At 58.7% G+C, this 17,555-nt stretch overlaps 4 protein-coding genes across 4 annotated transcripts; 1 reads left to right on the forward strand and 3 right to left on the reverse strand.

Annotated features, from left to right (window-relative positions):
• Nucleotides 1–841: 841 nt before the first annotated feature.
• On the forward strand, nt 842–5,108 carry TRAVEDRAFT_28883 (uncharacterized protein). The gene is made up of 6 exons (XM_008039967.1): nt 842–1,903; nt 3,004–3,060; nt 3,117–3,183; nt 3,234–3,287; nt 3,341–3,638; nt 3,695–5,108. Exons 1-6 carry the CDS (start codon nt 1,260–1,262, stop codon nt 4,444–4,446), a joined length of 1,872 nt encoding a protein of 623 aa, XP_008038158.1. The 5' UTR covers nt 842–1,259; the 3' UTR covers nt 4,447–5,108.
• Nucleotides 5,109–5,887: 779 nt separating this feature from the next.
• On the reverse strand, nt 5,888–6,455 carry TRAVEDRAFT_20238 (uncharacterized protein; the record flags this gene model as incomplete). Its single annotated transcript, XM_008039884.1, has 2 exons — nt 5,888–6,081; nt 6,155–6,455. 2 exons carry the CDS (start codon nt 6,453–6,455, stop codon nt 5,888–5,890), a joined length of 495 nt encoding a protein of 164 aa, XP_008038075.1.
• A 1,080-nt stretch (nt 6,456–7,535) lies between these two features.
• On the reverse strand, nt 7,536–8,327 carry TRAVEDRAFT_124208 (uncharacterized protein; the record flags this gene model as incomplete). Its single annotated transcript, XM_008040322.1, has 1 exon — nt 7,536–8,327. A coding segment is annotated over one exon (792 nt), but the record flags the coding sequence as incomplete, so codon positions are not given.
• Nucleotides 8,328–8,753: 426 nt separating this feature from the next.
• Nucleotides 8,754–14,249, reverse strand: TRAVEDRAFT_47299 (uncharacterized protein; the record flags this gene model as incomplete). Its single annotated transcript, XM_008040094.1, has 5 exons — nt 8,754–8,858; nt 8,910–9,237; nt 9,934–9,967; nt 12,688–13,248; nt 13,307–14,249. 5 exons carry the CDS (start codon nt 14,247–14,249, stop codon nt 8,754–8,756), a joined length of 1,971 nt encoding a protein of 656 aa, XP_008038285.1.
• Between the last annotated feature and the right edge of the window lie 3,306 nt (nt 14,250–17,555).

Genomic DNA, 17,555 nt, shown 5'->3' on the forward strand with positions numbered 1-17,555 from the left:
GCGAGACGCTGGAGGGGGCGAGACGCTGGAGGGCGCGCGACGCCGGGCGAGCGGATGACTGCGAGGAGTCCGCTGGACTCCGCGAGTCCGCCCGGACACGGCGAGATCAGAGATGATGCGGGCGGGGAGGGGAAATTTATCAGGGGGTGATTTGAGGGACACTTGGCGAGGTGTGCAGGTGGTCGGCGAGAGTCCGGGCGAGCGAGCACGAGCGGGAGGCGTGGATGGATCAGTTGATTGAAGAAAGCCGGAGATTACGTTGATGGCCATCCGCCGCTGGGGCCGAGGAGGGTGGGGGTGGGAGAGCAGCACAACGCCGGCCGGAGGGGCAGGGCACTTGCCGGCGGAGGAGGCGAGGGAAAGGGGGCGGGTTCGTACGTAGCGGAACGCGCGCGCTGGATCAGGGGAGGATGATTGGAGGACCGAGCGGGAAGTGTCGTATTTGCCAGTGTGAGAACGGCGCGCTGCCTTCCGAGTACGTCCAGCTGACAGCGAAGGCCGTGCTAGAACCGAACTCGTCGGCCTCTGCGCGATATCGGACGGGCGAGGAGGCAGGGGGGAAGACGGAGGGGGGGAGAGGGGAGAGGACCGAGGAGCGTATGTTTTCTGCCGCCGACAAACGATCACCTGTGCTCGACATCCGGCGGCAGAGGAGATCGCGAACAGGCGACTGACGCAAACGTTACTTACCGGGTTATTGGATTTTAAGAAACCGACTAGATTGGCAACTAGTGATGGCTGCACGAAACCCTCAAATCTAGATTTATTCCAATCGCGAGCGGACGCGCTCTCTTCTCTTCTCTCCGTCCCTCTTCCTCTTCCTCCTCCATCCCCCGCTCGCCCCCGCTCGTTGTCTTCGCCCCTCTACACACCGTGCGCGACGCCCCGACGCTGTCGACGGCGCATGTCATCCACGCGCACTCTCTGACCCCCCGGCGCGCCCCTTCCTGCCACTCCCTGCCCCCACCTGCCGCCTGGCCTGCGGCTGCATGCTGATCGCCCGATTGCGCCCTCTTATTCTCATGGACAGCGCCGCCTCCCACTACCAGCCCAGCATGTCCTCCCAAGACGGCCCCTACTCCCAGCCGCAGAGTCAGTCGCAGCAGAGCCAGCAATGGTCTCAGCAGTCGCCGTCCCACCTCCTCCCCCCGCCCCAGAACCAGTCGGCATTCCCCTCCCCGTCCTCGCCCTCCTCCTCGCTGAGCGAGCAGCCCTACCCGTCGTACTTCCAGCACTCTCAGTCGTCCACCCACTCCTCCATGTCCGACTCGCTCAACGATAGACAGGGTGACAAGACCGCCCTCTCCCTTAACCTGTCTTCCCTCACCGTCACTTCCCCCACCAACCTGTCTCCCATCAACCCTTCACCCCACCCGTCGACGCACGCGAGCTCGCACGTTTCACCGATCACGCCCATTAGCCCCTCCGGCGGACTTGTCGGCCACCACCCCCATCACGCTCACCACCCGCACATCCAGCAGCAGTTCCAGTTCGCGCCGCCCGATCACGGCGTGCGCTATGATGACGGGCACTACGACAGCTACGGCTCGAAGCGACTGACCAGCTCGCGCTCTTCATCCTCTTCCGAAAAGTCGGTTCCGCGCAAGCGCTCTTACACCACATTGGCGCCACTCGCGACCTCCGTAGAGGAGACCGCGTATGACTTAGGCGAGGGTCCCAACAGCGCGATGTACGACGAGGTAGACATGACATACGGCGCCATGGACACGGAAGGCAGTCCGATCGACGGGAGCAACAGTGGCGGCGAGGACGACCAGATGAAACCTATGGAGGGTCAGGTCCCGACCGGCGGCAGCGCGCTCCATTCTGGCGGCGCGGCCCCCTCGCTTGGCGTGCTCAACAAGCCGCTGGGGACCAACAACTTTGTCACCAAGCTGTACCAGTGAGTCTATTCTGCTCCAACTGAATTTTTCGTGGCGCCACAGATCTGCGAGGGCTTCGACGCGCGATACTCTTTATGGCGCGCGCGCGCCGTGTTCTCGCCGCGTTGGCAGTGACTCGAGGAGCGGACACGGGCGCGCCCCGCGGGGAGGTACCGGCGCTTAATTACGCGGCAGGCGCACATGCTCCTGCTATGCTGCGGGCGTGGTGCGCAATGCGGGCGACGCAACCAACGCGCGTGCCTAACAGCGCGAATACGCGCGGTCTGCGCCTGCGGTTTCATCGCTGCGCCCTGGTAGCGGGGTTGTCTCTGGATGTTACCACTGAGCTTCGCGCCCGCTGCGGATGTGCCTTGGGTTGCGCTGGAAAACTGACATCCAGGGCTATCGGGATGACATGACTTCTTTCGTGACGACAGGCGGCGTTATGCCTCACCCAAGCGTATTCGCGCCGGGCGGTGTTGGTGCTTAGACCTTTTGCCGTTTGCAGCCGCGATGTGCAATGCACTGCGACGTAGCCAAACCGTGCGCCTGACAGCCCGAGTACTCGTGGTGGTTTGTACTATCTAGCTCGCAGCTTCATGGCTGCGCGCGGGAGCGGGTCTGCCACCTCTGTACATCCCCCGTGCTCCCGCGCGAAGGCTGGTGTTCAGAGCTATCGGCGGATCATGACGTCTTGGCAGTGGCAGGCAGTGCTCTCTTCTGGACTGAAGTGTATTCGCCGGAGGCGGTGTTCGTGCTTCGACCATTCTCGCGTTTGCAGCCGTGCGGGGATAGAAGCGCGGCCGACCAAGGCGCGCCGACCGAGTTTTATGCTTAGTAGAGCCTCTAGCGATGGAGTCATTGCTGCTCCGTTGGCGCTCTACTGCTAGTAGGGGTTGAATATCGTTGAGATTTGGTTTGTTATGCTGTTCGCCCGCTTGCTTGTCCGCTTTCGGGGTGCGAACAGTATTCGACCGATTTTATGCTTCACTGTGTCTCCGCCGATGAGGTCATGGCCCGTTTTCGTGTCATATAACCATCTTTCGACGGTAGTCTGATCTCCTTGAAATGTGACCCGGATTGTACTTCTCCCGACATGTTGGCTGACCCACTTCCCCAGGATGATCAACGACCCAAAATCCTCCCAGTTCATCACGTGGACGGAGCACGGGACAAGGTACTTTCTCGTCCCTCTGTGTCCACGGCGCGTTCCCACCTGTAATGCCCTGCTAGCTTCGTTGTGTCGAACGTCGGCGAGTTCAGCCGTACGATCCTCGGGTCCCACTTCAAGCACAACAACGTAGGTCATCCCAGCCATATCACTACTCCCAGGACTCACCGCCCTTCTAGTTCTCTAGCTTTGTCCGGCAGCTTAACATGTACGGCTTCCACAAGATCAACCGCGTAAGTCCTCGCATCAAGCATTATAACCCCAGAGAACCAACGGTTCGTTGTAGACGCCGCGAGCACAGCGCACATCCGCCGACGTACAGACCTGGGAGTTCTCCCACCACAAGTTCTTGCGCGGACGCCCCGATCTGCTCGAGGAGATCAAGCGGAAGGCGCTTGAGCCCGATCCGTCCCTCAAGCACCGTGTCGAACTGCCAGGAGAAGTCGCCGCCCAGCTCTCCCAGATGCGTGACGATAACCGGCGGCTTATGGCTGCGTTCCAGCAGGAGCGCATAAAGGTCGAGCGGCTGGCGGGCGTTACGAAGGTCATGTACGACATCATGGCCAAGAGCTTCCCAGGTAGCGGTGCGTCATCTGTTCTACCGTGGCGTTCTGCAACGTTCGACTTACAGCACGTGTAGTGCCTGTCGCCTTCCCCACCGACGTCTTAGAGTCCGACAGCCCGAACATCTACGTGACGTCTCCAACCAGTTCGGCACCGCAGGCCTCCCACTTCCCGTCGCTGTCATCCCTTCCCAACAGCGGTCTCCACTCGTTGCATTCGCTGAGCCCAGGCTCCAGCCCCACGACTGCCGAGTTTCCGTCCCATACGCACACCCCGCACTCGCTCTCGAGGCAGCACTCTTACCAGCATATCCCGTCGTACGACAACATGCAACACCACTCCCACCACGCGCACCATGCCCATCAGCACGCGCATCATCACCAGCAGCACCACGGTATGCATAGCGTGAGCAACGCTAGGTATGAGAACCCGCTGACGACGCCACTTCCCCCGTCACCGGGGCCCATGGAGTTTGAGGACCGCATCGGTGCGAAGCGGCAGCGTACTGGCCCGGGCTCGTCCACCTCGTTCTCGGTCCCCGGATCAGCCGACGGCTCGGCGCCGAACTCGTCGTCCCTCAAGAAGGGCAGCCGTGCCCGCAGCGATAGCGCGCCGCTCGGGTACGGCCTGACCAACTGGCCGCAGACTCGACCACGAAGCGGCAGCGGCCTCGCGCCCCGCGGTCTTGGGAACCCCGGCGGCTCGAACCTGGGATTGGGCAGCATGAGCACTGGACGGCGCGAGGAGGTGCCCAACATCGGCTCGCTCTCGCGGAGCCAGCTGCCGATGCTGTCGATCCCGTCGATGACGAAGCAGCCGTCGAGTTGATGCTGCGCGTGCTATGTGGAGGAGGAGGAATACGCTGCGACTGTGCGTAAAAACGGCCCGCGCGCCCGCGACCCGGGCGCGTGCGTGTGTAGGATGATGGATTTCGATGTTTCGCTGCTCGTCCGCCGCCTCGTGTTTTCTTGGACTGTTCTGCTCAGTGTACCACTTCGTCTGCCTGTCTGTTTTCTGCGTTGCATTCTGTTCCAGCGCCCGTACCCGCCATCCCCAGTGCGTTCCGAGCATACCCCGCCGACTGCTGTCCCTCCTTTGTCGCCCGCCGTACGTTCCCTGTCGTCGCTTCTACCCATGCGCATCGTATATACAACCCCGTACACATCCGCTGCGCCCCCGTCTGCAACTGGCGGTCCCCCGACCGCCTCCTTTTGTTCCCCCATCTCTGTCCCCTCCACTCACTATTGTCTCCTGCATTTTCCGCTCTGTACACCTTCCGCTTCTCCACCCTCTTCTCGGCCGCGCGTGCGCGGGAGTGTGCGCGCGGTCCCGCGCTCCTGGGCAACCCCGCGAACTTTGGGTATTTGGTCTGGCTCCGTCCGTGTTACGTCGTGGCGCTCCTTCCGCTCCCGTTCTTCGCCGTGCAGCGTGCGGCTTGCCCGCGACTCGAGATCGATCTATAGACGTGTATCACCATCTGTGACAAAATCCTCCTGATATACAACTCGTTCTGTGTGCTCTCGCTAACTCGTTCTGTGTGCTCTCGCTAACTCGTTCTGTGTGCTCTCGCTACTATACCATGCGTGTGAGGGTGGGTTGAATGGTTCGGGGCATGTGTTTATGCCCCTTCTGGCCCTGTTCGTCAATATTGCAAAGAGACGAGCGTCCGAGACGATAAGGTGCGGACTCCGAGGAGGTCACCTCGACCTGCCGGGGTGCCCCACTGAGATGTAATTACAAACTAGCGGACGCGTCTGGAAGTACAGTATTTGAGCGCCAGGTGGAAAGCCTTTTGCGCGCGTCGCACATCGGTAGCGTTATGGCACCAAATGATGGTGCACTGCCACAACTCAGTAGAGTACCCTCGACGAAACCGAGGGGGAGCATAGCAGGTATCATATGTACTGGACAGAATTTCATAAATTTGTTGGGAGGAAAAGGTGTCTCCAAGATACGGAGGGGGATCATATGAAAGGACTTCCCTCAGTACGTCTCCATTAACGAGGTCGTCCCAACAGCGCATCGATACTAGGGTGCGTGCAGTAGTATCCGTTCATAACGACGCGCAGTGAAGTGCGTGGGTCTGAGCCGAACGCGCACCAATTTTCCATCTGGTGGTCATTTTCCATCTGGCGCTCAAATACTGTAGTCCAAGCTACCAGTCTCGGGGAACCTGAATGTATCAAGCCATACCAGCACTACAAGTACCAAGCCCGACGCGGCGCGAGATCACACGTGAGTATATCGGTGTCTGTTTGTTGATTGTATATCACGAGGGTGGTAGAACCTGGCGGGACAAACGCCGCCATACATCGAGGGCGGGTGGTCCGTACGATGCCATCGCTTTAGTGAATACGTTCTGGGGGATCGCGTCAGGTGGTTGGGAGACTATGGCCTCCCTCTTACGCATATGACCAGCCTGTTCCCCCGCTTGCGTGCTAGCCTGCTGCATCTTTTGCGTACCTGGTGGAATGGAAGGGCAGTATTAGTCAGCCTATGGTCGTGCTTTGAAGTAGAAATGGAATAGCATGATTACCTGCAGATACAGGCTTGTTGACGCCGTCGTCATCGAGTCCGTTATTCCAGTGCCAGTATTCATCCGAGATCTCGACTGCGACCCACAGATCGCAAAAGTCGTTGGCACCGGTCGCCCCCACCGAGCGCTCCAGGGCGAGCCGCAGAAATCGGCGGTCGAGCATATTCTGCTCCCCAGGGTCGTCGGCGCCCCAGTAGACGACAAAAACAGTGCTGGCCAGTGCACGGGCGGCGAACAAGAGCCCGCAAGAGACTTCCGAGACCGATGTGCTGGTGTAATCGTTGTGGACGAGAACGGGCATTTCGTATGTGGTAGAGTGGGAGGATGTGGGGCGTGGAGAGAGGTCAATATACAACGAGGAAGGTCTGCCCGTGTCCGGGAATATGATGCATCGCTGGTTGGTGATGGAGAAGCGGACGACTGTCGCGCCCACTGGCACGTCGTCGCCATAACCGTCGCCGTTCTGGGTGAGGGTGATCTTCAACTCAGTGATCCCCCGCGGTATCCTTTTCGAAGGTCCGTCACGAGGATCAGGTCGAAGGAATTCAGTGAGGGTGGTCGACAGAACGACCTCGCCGATGAGGCGCTGGCACCGCAGCAGGGAGAGCTCGAAACCGAGCATCCCTAGCTCTTGGTCACAGCGGGGGGCAATCCGAAAAACGCTGTCGCCTCGTTGATCTACGGATTGCCAGAATTCGTGGTCAATAGAGGATGGGCCTCTGGTTTCGAATGAGTAATCTCGGGACAGATTGGGGACCATGGAACCCGAGTAGTGTCGAAGGATTGAGAGGCTCATCGGGTTCGGTCCCAGAGGAAGGTGCCTGAGAAGCTCCAGTAACGCGTATCTGGTGAGGCGGATGGTGCGAACCGGCTGGTGCAGGAGTCTAGCGCAGTTGATGTGTGTGACCACCAACAAGCCATGACGGTTCCCGAGTCCCGAAGGAGGTTCGCATAGAGGGAGCGCTATCAAGGCACCACCTTGGTCTTCGCACTGGAGCAGAGCAAGCACATGTGCTTGCCCAAGCTGCAAGCAGTCATCGCACATCGCCTCAGCGACGCACACGTGCCGGGGAACCACGAATGTGTGGCGAAGCTCCGGGACCTGTGCGAGGTCGATACATGGGAGCTCTATTCGGACGCCCTGAGGAGTGAAGACGCTGTGGAGGGATGGGACGTCTTTCTTCGTTCGCCTAATACGCGACGCAAAATCCTCCGGGGACAAAGTGTAGATGTCGCTAGATCCCGAGAAGGCAGATGGTGAGTCTGCAAGGAGGCCGTAGCTGTCTGTTTCCCCTGGCATCCGATCGTCTTTGGTGTGCAACGACGTCAAAACGCAAGCACGGCCCCAGGCAAAGATGCTTTGGTCGGGGATGAGTTTGATGATTTCCTCCTGGAGACGGAGGAACGCGTTGCTCCCCTCGCCGTAGATCGTGGGCATGTGGACACCGAAGATCCCCATCAGCGAGTACGCTCTGTCCTCGACGCGCGTGGTCTCCCGTCGAGCGGCCCAAGACATTCTCCGAGCCACGCTGACGGAGTCGAGGGCGGCGCGGCCGGTGAGGACGTCGAAGTCGATATCAGTGATATTCTCGAGGACCGGCGCCAGTGCGAACTTTGTGCCAATGGCGCACCAAGCCTGGTTGAGAAATACGACCCGCTTCGGCGCGATGAGTTCCTGCAGCGTCCACCCGCGCCGATGCCACTTGCTTTGCTCGAAAGCGACCCCGGAGGCGTTCGTATCTGGGAGGTCCGCGAGGTAGACGTAGCACACATCCGCGAGCCGGTACCATTGGAACATGGAGTTGATCGCCTCGGTGAGCTCGGCGCTGCTCGACTTGTCGATGCAGCAGGCGTCGTTCCAGACCAGACGGTATCCGGCCTCCCGCGCGATTCGACAGATGCCCTGGGTTTTGTCCGACAGTGCCGGGTGGGAGAATATGGTGGAGTTGAGCGGATCCGAGCCTACCTGACCGCCATCGGGCTCAGGGGAAAGTGGGCTCGGGAATGCCTTCGTAACTTCGACTTCAGCCTGGAGTATGCGGAGATCGTCGTAGGACTGTTCGCCGCCTTCTGCTGCGGACCGCCACGTGTGGGAAAGGATGGCGTACACGACGTTGGTTGGATCGTCCCGCCATACGAACTGGCCTGTCCGTGTATCCAGGAATCGTGGCATGCTTGGTGATGCTAGGATCGGGTGAGTGACGGAACATGCACAGAGAGACGGGTGGGAAATGCTCACTTCTTTGCAACTGTATGGCTCAGAACAGAGCAGCGTCTTGACGAGTCACAGCAGCCAAGTTACGCAGGAAAGAAAGGAAGCGGAAAACTGTCGTCGTTGCATGGGCTCTCCAGGTATGAGCTGATATACGTTCACGAGTGCATACACCGCCGCTTGTGAACTGGTCTGCATCTGCGCCACGTCAACGATCCGTCATCAGTACTACTACCGCGCTGCGACAGAGTGCAGCAATCTCCTGAACCTACCCCAGCGCTGATAGCATCACAGCGCTCATCGGGTTGGCATTTGCTACATTTGTGCAGTAGCGCTTACTCAATACGTCTATGAAGACGTTTTGGCAGCCAGCCTCCTATTTGAACGTCAGAATTTGATGCGTTTGTGGAGGACATCACTCCGCATGGCCTTCGAGCTGTGCTCGGTGACACCAGACGCGTGCTTGTCTGCCAGCGGGCACAGACCAGTTGCCTGAGGGAAAGATATGTCAAACGGGGATAGTGTCATTCATACAGTCCGTACTTCGCAGGCAAGCACAGCACCCGCGATGCTACCAGCGGCATCCGCGTCCGATTTCTCCGATGGGGGACCACACCGCGCGTCTTCCCCGGCATCTACTTCCGTGCTAGAGGGTCCATCATCATCGCCCGCGTCGTATAAGCTCGAGGTCGACGGAGAGGCCGGATCGAGCGACTCCCCGAGCGACCCGACTCCCCGCGCGAAGCTGAGAGTGCCGATGCCGAGGGCGGTGCTGTCCATGTACATCGAGTCTTGCGAGTCGAGTCGTAGGGTTTTGCGGCTAGCGGATTGCAGATCGATGAGGAAGCGCGAGACGAGCACCGCGGTCACGCTACGGAGGCGATCAGGATTTGTGGATGAAAACGCAAGGGACTGTAGTATTCTACATCGCTATGTGTAGCGCCCGCGGCGATGATCGCGCGCCACCAACTCTCGAGTCTATCATAGGCCGCACGAGACATGCATTTGATGGAGCCTCACTAGTACCGTTATAAGCGAACGAGCCTGTTCGTGCGCTGCTAATAAGTACTATGAGCATAGCGCTCGCTATACGTAGCGAAACGGTACATCTTACTGAAAGACGGCAAGTTTGGGCCTGCGCGCCACCGTCCAAAACGCGGTTCACGTGACTGAAACTAGAACGGCGCGTCGCGTCGCGTTGACTTGGAGCCTCCCTCGATCGTCCCCCTCCTCTGAAGCCCCACATCCTACGTAGCTGCCCGCTTCATATATAAGGCCGTCGCCTCCCTGCACCCCTCTTGTCGTCGCTCTTCCTCGAACCACCATCTGCCCCCTCAAGTTCCTCTTTGCAAGGTCATTTCCACCTGGCAAGGTCAGTGCCTGTCTTGCCTTCGCCCCCCCCCTTCTCTGGTACTCGTATATGGTAGGGGTGATTTTCAAGATGATTAAAGGTGGGTTCTTGCATGTAAGTTCCAGTGCGACACTTTTTGGACCCGCATATATGCGCATATATGGACACCTTTCCGTATGACGGTCATTTTGCACATTTATTCAGATTAGCACGCACATGTTAACTTCCATTTCGCACACCACTTTACAGGCTTATTCTATGCATTAGCATCACTATTGGGACTATATTCACCACAAGTTTATAGGATTACAATTCACGCGCCACCTTAGAACGAGCGCTCCGCCATAAGCGGTCGCGCGCACCACTGCACCGTCGAGCGCGCGACCATACCATGCCGCACGCGCCACTAACCGCAGGCCGCACGCCATCGTCACCAGTTGCGCGCCACCAATAGTAGACCGCGCGCGACACTGTAAGGGAAACGGTAGGGCACATGATAATACTAACTTGAAATTCTCGAGTTGTAGCCGCATTACAAGTCAGGAATAATGTTCGTAGCTAGACCAACATATCCTCGGTGCGGCCAAATACATATCAGTATAGGGTTAAGAACTGGGACACGATCATGTATGACTTAGGCTATTTTCCCCTCAGGTGACGAGTTCAAGTAATAGTCAAAATCGTACATATCATGCTATAGGATGTCAACGTTTAGTACTCACAGTGTATGATGTCCTTTGTTCGCTGATTTCCTTAACTCCTTAGGTACAGAGTCTCTCGGCACGAGCCCCGTGCTGCCATCGTCTTCAATTGGTTGGCCTCGAGGCAAAGAGGGACATCAAGAGATGTTGTGATAGCGACAGTGTGGGGAACCCGAGTTGATAGCCCATGTCGCCGAGTTGCAATAGTATCTCCACTCCTAGTGGTCTCCCCGCAGCGATTCCAGCCTTCTGCCGCTCTCTCCCGCCGCCATATGTCATCTATCATTGCTCATACTTCTGTCGACAGAGGTAGCACCGCAAACCATTCAGCAGGTGGCCCTGCCAGTAGTAGTACTATGTCTTAGTAGGCCTTGGCTACCACGTCCTTCACCGGTGGTTCCGACTCCCCTCAAGCTTCGGCTTCCTTAGCTGCTATGTGCCCGTCCTCAGCCTCCGCACTGGCACTGGTCGCTTCAATGTATGGCTTGTGAGCAACAGGACCCTGACCGTTGATGAGCCTGAGAGCCATCGTCGAGTCTTTGCCCCCCAATGCGAGGCCCGTACTCAGGCTGCCAGGTTAGTCCTTGATCCTCCGGTTTCCATGCGCGGTCATACAAATCTACATCCGTCTGCCTAGATCTTCACGTCCTTGCCAAGCTCCGCGCAGTGTTTGCAGACTCCGCTAACTCTCGCCGCTGCACGTACGTCCATCGTGACAATCCGCCTTTCTGAGCCCAATAATATGTACTGACTGAGCCAGACTCGTAGCGGGCAGCGGACGTTCTGGATTGGTCTTGCATACTAATTCGAGAAAGTGCAGTCGCTCGGATCCTCCGCAGAAGAGCAACAGTTCAAATATTGCGTCGCCCTGACTTTGTATCCGCATGTGTATCGTCTTCTGTGTCCGACCCTCCATGATGCTCTGCATGCATTCCCATGCTCGTCGCCCTGCTTGGTACACGTCCTGCTAGATCTCTCTATGTAGTATGGTTTCTCAATCCTCATCTAACACAGAGTTCATATGCAGATGACCACTACGGATGCCATAGAGAAGGTCGCGGTGAAGGCCGCGGCGGAGCACTTAGGGAATGGGGAAAATATTTCAATGCTGCAGTAGGCTTCCGCTGTGCTGCTCGTCTTCTTTCAAAAAAGGTTTCCCAGGCTCAAGACCTCTAGCAGCAAGGTCGCTTTGTACATACAAACATGAGAATAAGCAGCGCTAGTATAATTAAGGGGACTCCAATCAAATGACTACTAAGAAGCTGGGTCCTATGGAAGCCGTGTGCCCTACCGTTTCCCTTACAGTGTCGCGCGCGGTCTACTATTGGTGGCGCGCAACTGGTGACGATGGCGTGCGGCCTGCGGTTAGTGGCGCGTGCGGCATGGTATGGTCGCGCGCTCGACGGTGCAGTGGTGCGCGCGACCGCTTATGGCGGAGCGCTCGTTCTAAGGTGGCGCGTGAATTGTAATCCTATAAACTTGTGGTGAATATAGTCCCAATAGTGATGCTAATGCATAGAATAAGCCTGTAAAGTGGTGTGCGAAATGGAAGTTAACATGTGCGTGCTAATCTGAATAAATGTGCAAAATGACCGTCATATTTCCGCCCTTGGATATGTATGCTCTGAGCTACGTGTCTCTTGCGTGCTAACTCGTTCTAGCACTCGGTTCTTATTCTCCCCTCGCGCGCGCACAATGCAGCTCTGCTCTCGCACCTCTCGTGCACGAACCACTCTCGCGCATGCTCTTCTACGGCGTCTATTCGGCTTGTCTTTGTTCTTAATGTCGATGACTTCTAGTGCTTGTCCCCCTCCGGCCTCCCCCTCTCGCGCTACTGCTCTGGTACATCTCAAGTGCTATGGCAGTACATCATGCTCACCGTTGGCGGTCTCGCTTCTACGACGCGCGATACTATCCGTATATGCTAATGGTGTATCACGAGGGTGGTGAACCTAGTAGTGGAACAAACGCCGCCCTGCATCGAGGGCAGGTAGGTCGTATGATGCCATCGCCTTAGTGAAAACATTCTGAGGGATCGTGTCCGGTGGATGGGAGGCTATAGTATCCCTCTTGTGCATACTCTCACCCTGTCCTCCGGCGTGTGTATCAGTCTGCTGCATCCTGGGCGTGCCTGTGCGATGGGAGGGCAATACTAGTCAGCCTGCGGTTCGCGCCTCGAAGTAAGAATCGAATGGCATTCGACCTTGTGGAATCTCCTACGGATGCTCCGTCGTCAGTCATATGAAACCCTTTCAAGCCTAAAACGTACCTTCAAGTTCCTCGATCCCGGTCTCCGCCGCCGGCTCTGGCAGCAACTCGTGCACGGTGCTATGCAGTACGACCTTGGGCTTGAGCATCACCACCTTCGGCATCGGCTCGGCGTCCTGGGTGTCCTTATCCGCATCCGTCCTACGCTCCTGCTGGACAAGGCCCAAGTACGTCGTACACAGGACGTCGCCAGCGGAAGAATCTGCCGGGCCTGCTCGCTTCTTCGTGTCCGCCCACTCGTCCTCCATCAACGTGGGATCAAACGGCGCACGCGGCCGGACGACGAATACCTGGAGATCGCGCGACAACATTTGTTCGCCCGCGATGCGGCGGACGTCGAGGGCATGCGAGGCGAGCTGCTTCAGCCGCTTGCCGTAGCGCTGCTTGACGAGGTCGCGGACGTGCTCTGGGGATCCGTCCAGGCCGCAAGCGAGGAACACGTCGCTGACATAGTCGGTCATCTTCGAAGCGTGCGCGGATGCGCCTTGCGTCTTCTCGGGTATGATAGCGCGCGCGTAGGTGAGGGTCGTCGTCCTCCATTGCTGGAAGACGGACGGATGCTCTGTTGGGGCAGTGGCATCCGAGTCAGTGCATGCACATGTTCGTGCCAGCGGACGCACCGTGCTTGCGCATCTCCGCGTATATGGAGCGGAGAAACGCCGTCTGCTTCCCAAAAGAGGTGGACCACAGGGACGCTGCGTGGAAGGCCGACGTCGCGAGTGCAGCCTGCAGTGCGATCTGCACCAGGATGGGGTCCGCGCTGTGGTTGCTCGTGCACAGGGCCAGGGGGAGCTCCACGCCGACCACGTCCGACTTCTCCAAGCGCACGACGGCGTCTGCGACCATGGCGCCGCACTTCTGCGTGCCATAGGAGGCCTGAAAGTCGTCGGAGATATTTGCAGCCGTCTGGAAGATCTGGGCGTTGATGCGCTGCACGAGGGCAAGCACCTCACTGTCCGTGACGGCGTCGACCTCGTTGAGGTACGCCTGCGCCCCCTTGAGCCCCGCCGTCCGCCCGTCCAACGGTGTCGTTTGGTCCGTTCGTTCCACCCGTGCCTGCGCGAGGGCCCGTTCCAGCTCGGCCTTCTCCTCTTCCGTAGCCTTCGCGTTACGCTCCAGTTGGTCGGCATGCGTCTTAAGCCGCTGGCTGTAGTCTTCCAGCTCGCGGCATCGCCCCTCGCTAGCCTGGCAAGCGGCTTGGGAAGCCTGTAGGTCCTCTTGTAAGCCTGCGAGGGCCCGTTCCAGCTCGGCCTTCTCCTCTTCCGTAGCCTTCGCGTTACACTCCAGTTGGTCGGCGTGCCTCTTAAGCCGCTGGCTGTAGTCTTCCAGCTCGCGGCATCGCCCCTCGCTAGCCTGGCAAGCGGCTTGGGAAGCCTGTAGGTCCTCTTGTAAGCCTTTGATTATATCCTGCGACGCCCGGTCCTTTTTCTTCCACTCCTGTATCTTCTCCACTTGACTGTTGACAATGTGTTCCAGGTCGGACCGTCGAGAGACGCTCAAGGGCCTGCCAGTGGTGCCCCTGGCGTAATTTTCGGCTTTCCAAATGCGAGAAGCAAAATCCATCACAAAGAGGTAGATATGTCGGGAGAGGACCAGGAACGGCAGCACCACAGTGGTCGGCGTACAAGAGACAGGAGGCTATCGTCCGGGTGGCGAACGGGAGGAGTTTTAGCCTACAGGGTGGTAACCTCGCCTTTCCGGTGCGAAGTGCGAGCGAGCTGCTTCATGCTGTATCCTCGCGGCTCGATTCTATGCTTCCCAGAAATGAAGGTTTCATCTGCGCCGGTGACGTATCTTCTCGGAAGGACTGGTGTGCGGCGAATCTAGAGTGCCGAGCTAGTACTCGTGAGTACAGGGTTGGTTTGCCGCGCCTCGTTGTCCGGAGCTCATTACCGCAGCGCACTTGGGGTGACGCCGACGCATAGTGGCCCTTCCGCTGCGGAAACACGCCGCCACTGGCAACAGAACCACACTGACCGCTGAATCTACACAAACTGCTGTCAGTCACGTATCACCCCCAGTGAGAATCGACATGATCCAATCCGAACCAAAAAGATCTATCCGGAATAAGAGAGATCTAAATGCGTCCTGGTGAATCGAATGCCTAATAAGGTAACCGCAGGCGCTAAATCGAGCGCGGTTTGTCAGGCGAGATCGCGAGTTTGTCACTCGAGCTCGCATTTCGGACATTCCTTCTCTCGCTTTCACTTCCTGTCACTTCGGCCCCCTCTAGGATTCCTCTTTGCTCGGTTTTTTTCCACCGGCTGCAGATGCTGTGAATAGGACTTGCTCGGACCTTGTAAACTTTGATAGCACCAATGTATATAGTGTTTATGCCGCTTGCCGTATACCCAACACTCCCCATCTCCTCTGACTCGCTTCGACGCCCTGCTACGTCCTGCTATGGAGGCCAACCCACCACCGGACGACCCACTGCAGCCCGGACACGCATGGTGCAACTGCTGGAAGCGCTGCGACAGCGTCTGGCGCCAAATCCCCGACTGGAAGTATCGCCGTCACGCTCCCTATCGCCACGGCGTTGCTGGATTCATGGCCGCGTACGACCTTGCACAGGCTGGCCCAGCAGGCGGCGTGCCCCAGGTACGCATTTTGATGTTCGATAATGCACCTGCTTAATATTTCATACAGGGTCTACCGCCGGGTGCACGCGCTGGCACACCTCCGGACGTCGATGAATCATCTGACGATGAAGATGACGAACCCATGGGGGACGACGGCGATGTCGATCCACCTCACCCACCAGTCCACTCCCCTCGTCTCTCACCCGAACCTTTGCCCCAGCCGGAAGGTTCCCGGTCACCCGCGGAGCCCGTCGCACTGGAGCCAGGCGAACCCGCGGCGGTCGAGCCCGAGCAGGGGTATCTCGAGGAGCCCGATGTTCCACAGGAGGTCCACCGCCGCGAGTCGCGCGAGGCGCAAGCGTTCATCCAGGCGCTTCGCCAGGCCGACCTTGCGTCCTCTGGCCTGGACAGCGAGACGCTTGCCCGCATGACCACACCGCGTCAGGCCGTCACGAACATCTCCCCGTATGAGCGCGCTGGTCTGCGCATGTTTATCGCGCGAGGCGATTCCTCAGAAGCCAACTATAGCGACAATCGGGACGCGTTCATGGAACTCCACTCGACGTACTCGGCCGACGAGATCCCCACCTACGACCAGGTCAAGAAACTCGTCGGCGATGTCTCGGGCGTCCATGCCATCCTCACGGACATGTGTGTCAACTCGTGCCTGGCCTTCACCGGTCCCTTCGCCGACTACGACACCTGTCACCTTTGTGGTGAGGCACGCTACGACCCGTGGCATCTCGCGCACGGCAAGAAGGTCCCACGCCGTCGCTTCCACACATTCCCGCTGGGGCCCCAGATACAGGCAATGTGGGCCTCCCCCGAGAACGCACGGCTGATGCGCCACCGCGCGACCCGCACCACCGCGATCCGCGACCAGCTGCGCGCGGACCCCGCGAGTGCGAAGGTCCTTGACGACGTGTACTGGGGCACGGACTACCTGAACGAGGTCGCGCAAGGTCGCATCAAGGACGACGACACCGTCCTGATGTTCTCGATCGACGGCGCGCAGCTCTACGCCATGAAGCGCAGCGACACCTGGTTCTATATCTGGGTCCTCTACGACCTACCACCGGGCACGCGATACAAGAAGCGCTATATACTCCCAGGCGGCGTCATCCCGGGCCCACGCAAGCCGAAGAATGTGGACTCGTTTCTATTCCCAGGCCTCTTCCATGTCGCCGCTCTCCAGCGCGACGGGCTGCAGATTTGGGACGCTGACACTGGTCGCACTTTCAAGTCACACCCGTACCTCCTGTTTGCGACCGCCGACGGCCCCGGCATGACGTACCTCAACGGTCTCGTCGGCCACCAGGGTGCCCATGGTTGCCGCCTGTACTGCGGCATGCCCAGCCGCTTCAAGGCGTCTGGCTCTACATACTACCCGGTAACTCAGAAACCCCACGACTACAACGTCCCTGGCTCTGACCATCCTGATCACAGCCTTCGGGCACCGCCGCCATCCTCCCGTACGACGGTGCAACGGTACAATGAGGCTCTTGCCGTCGTGATCGACTCGCGCTCAGAAGCAGCGTACGTCCGCAATCGGCTCAAAACTGGCATCGGTAAACCCTCCATATTCAACGGCCTCCTCCGCATCCTACCCGTCCCACTATGCTTTCCTGCCGACCTCATGCACCTCGTAACTCTCAACCTGACCGACCTCTACATCAATCTCCTGCGTGGCACGATCCAATGCGACGGGACTGACGACAGGGACTTCTGGGACTTCGCATGCCTGCGTGACAAGGACGTGTGGCGCGAGCACGGGAAGCTCGTCGCCGACTCGACGCGCTACCTGCCGGCGTCCTTCGGTCGACCGCCACGCAACATCGCCGAGAAGATCAACAGTGGCTACAAGGCCTGGGAGTTCTCGCTCTACACCTGGGGTTACCTCCCTGGCTTTCTCCGTCATCTTCTCGAAGCTCAATACTATTTCCTCTTCTGCAAGCTCGTCTTTGCCATCCGCATTCTCCTCCAGTACGTCATCTCCGTCGACCAACTCCGCCTCGCACGCCAGCGACTCGTCGAGCATGCCGAGGAGTTCGAGACTCTCTTTTGCCAACGCCGCGCCGACAGGATGCACTTTGCTCGGCCGAGCCTCCACGCCTCAACTCACATGGCACCCGAGGCATATCGCGCTGGGCCCGGCAGTCTCTACAGCCAATGGGCGATGGAGACTTATATAGGGAACATTACGCGCGAGATGAAACAGCACGTCACTCCGTACGCGAACGTCTCCGAGCGTGCTCTTGCGCGTTGCCAGGTGAATGCCCTCATGTCA

The sequence above is a fragment of the Trametes versicolor genome (assembly GCF_000271585.1).
Source record: "Trametes versicolor FP-101664 SS1 unplaced genomic scaffold TRAVEscaffold_6, whole genome shotgun sequence".
Taxonomy (NCBI): Eukaryota; Fungi; Basidiomycota; class Agaricomycetes; order Polyporales; family Polyporaceae; genus Trametes; species Trametes versicolor.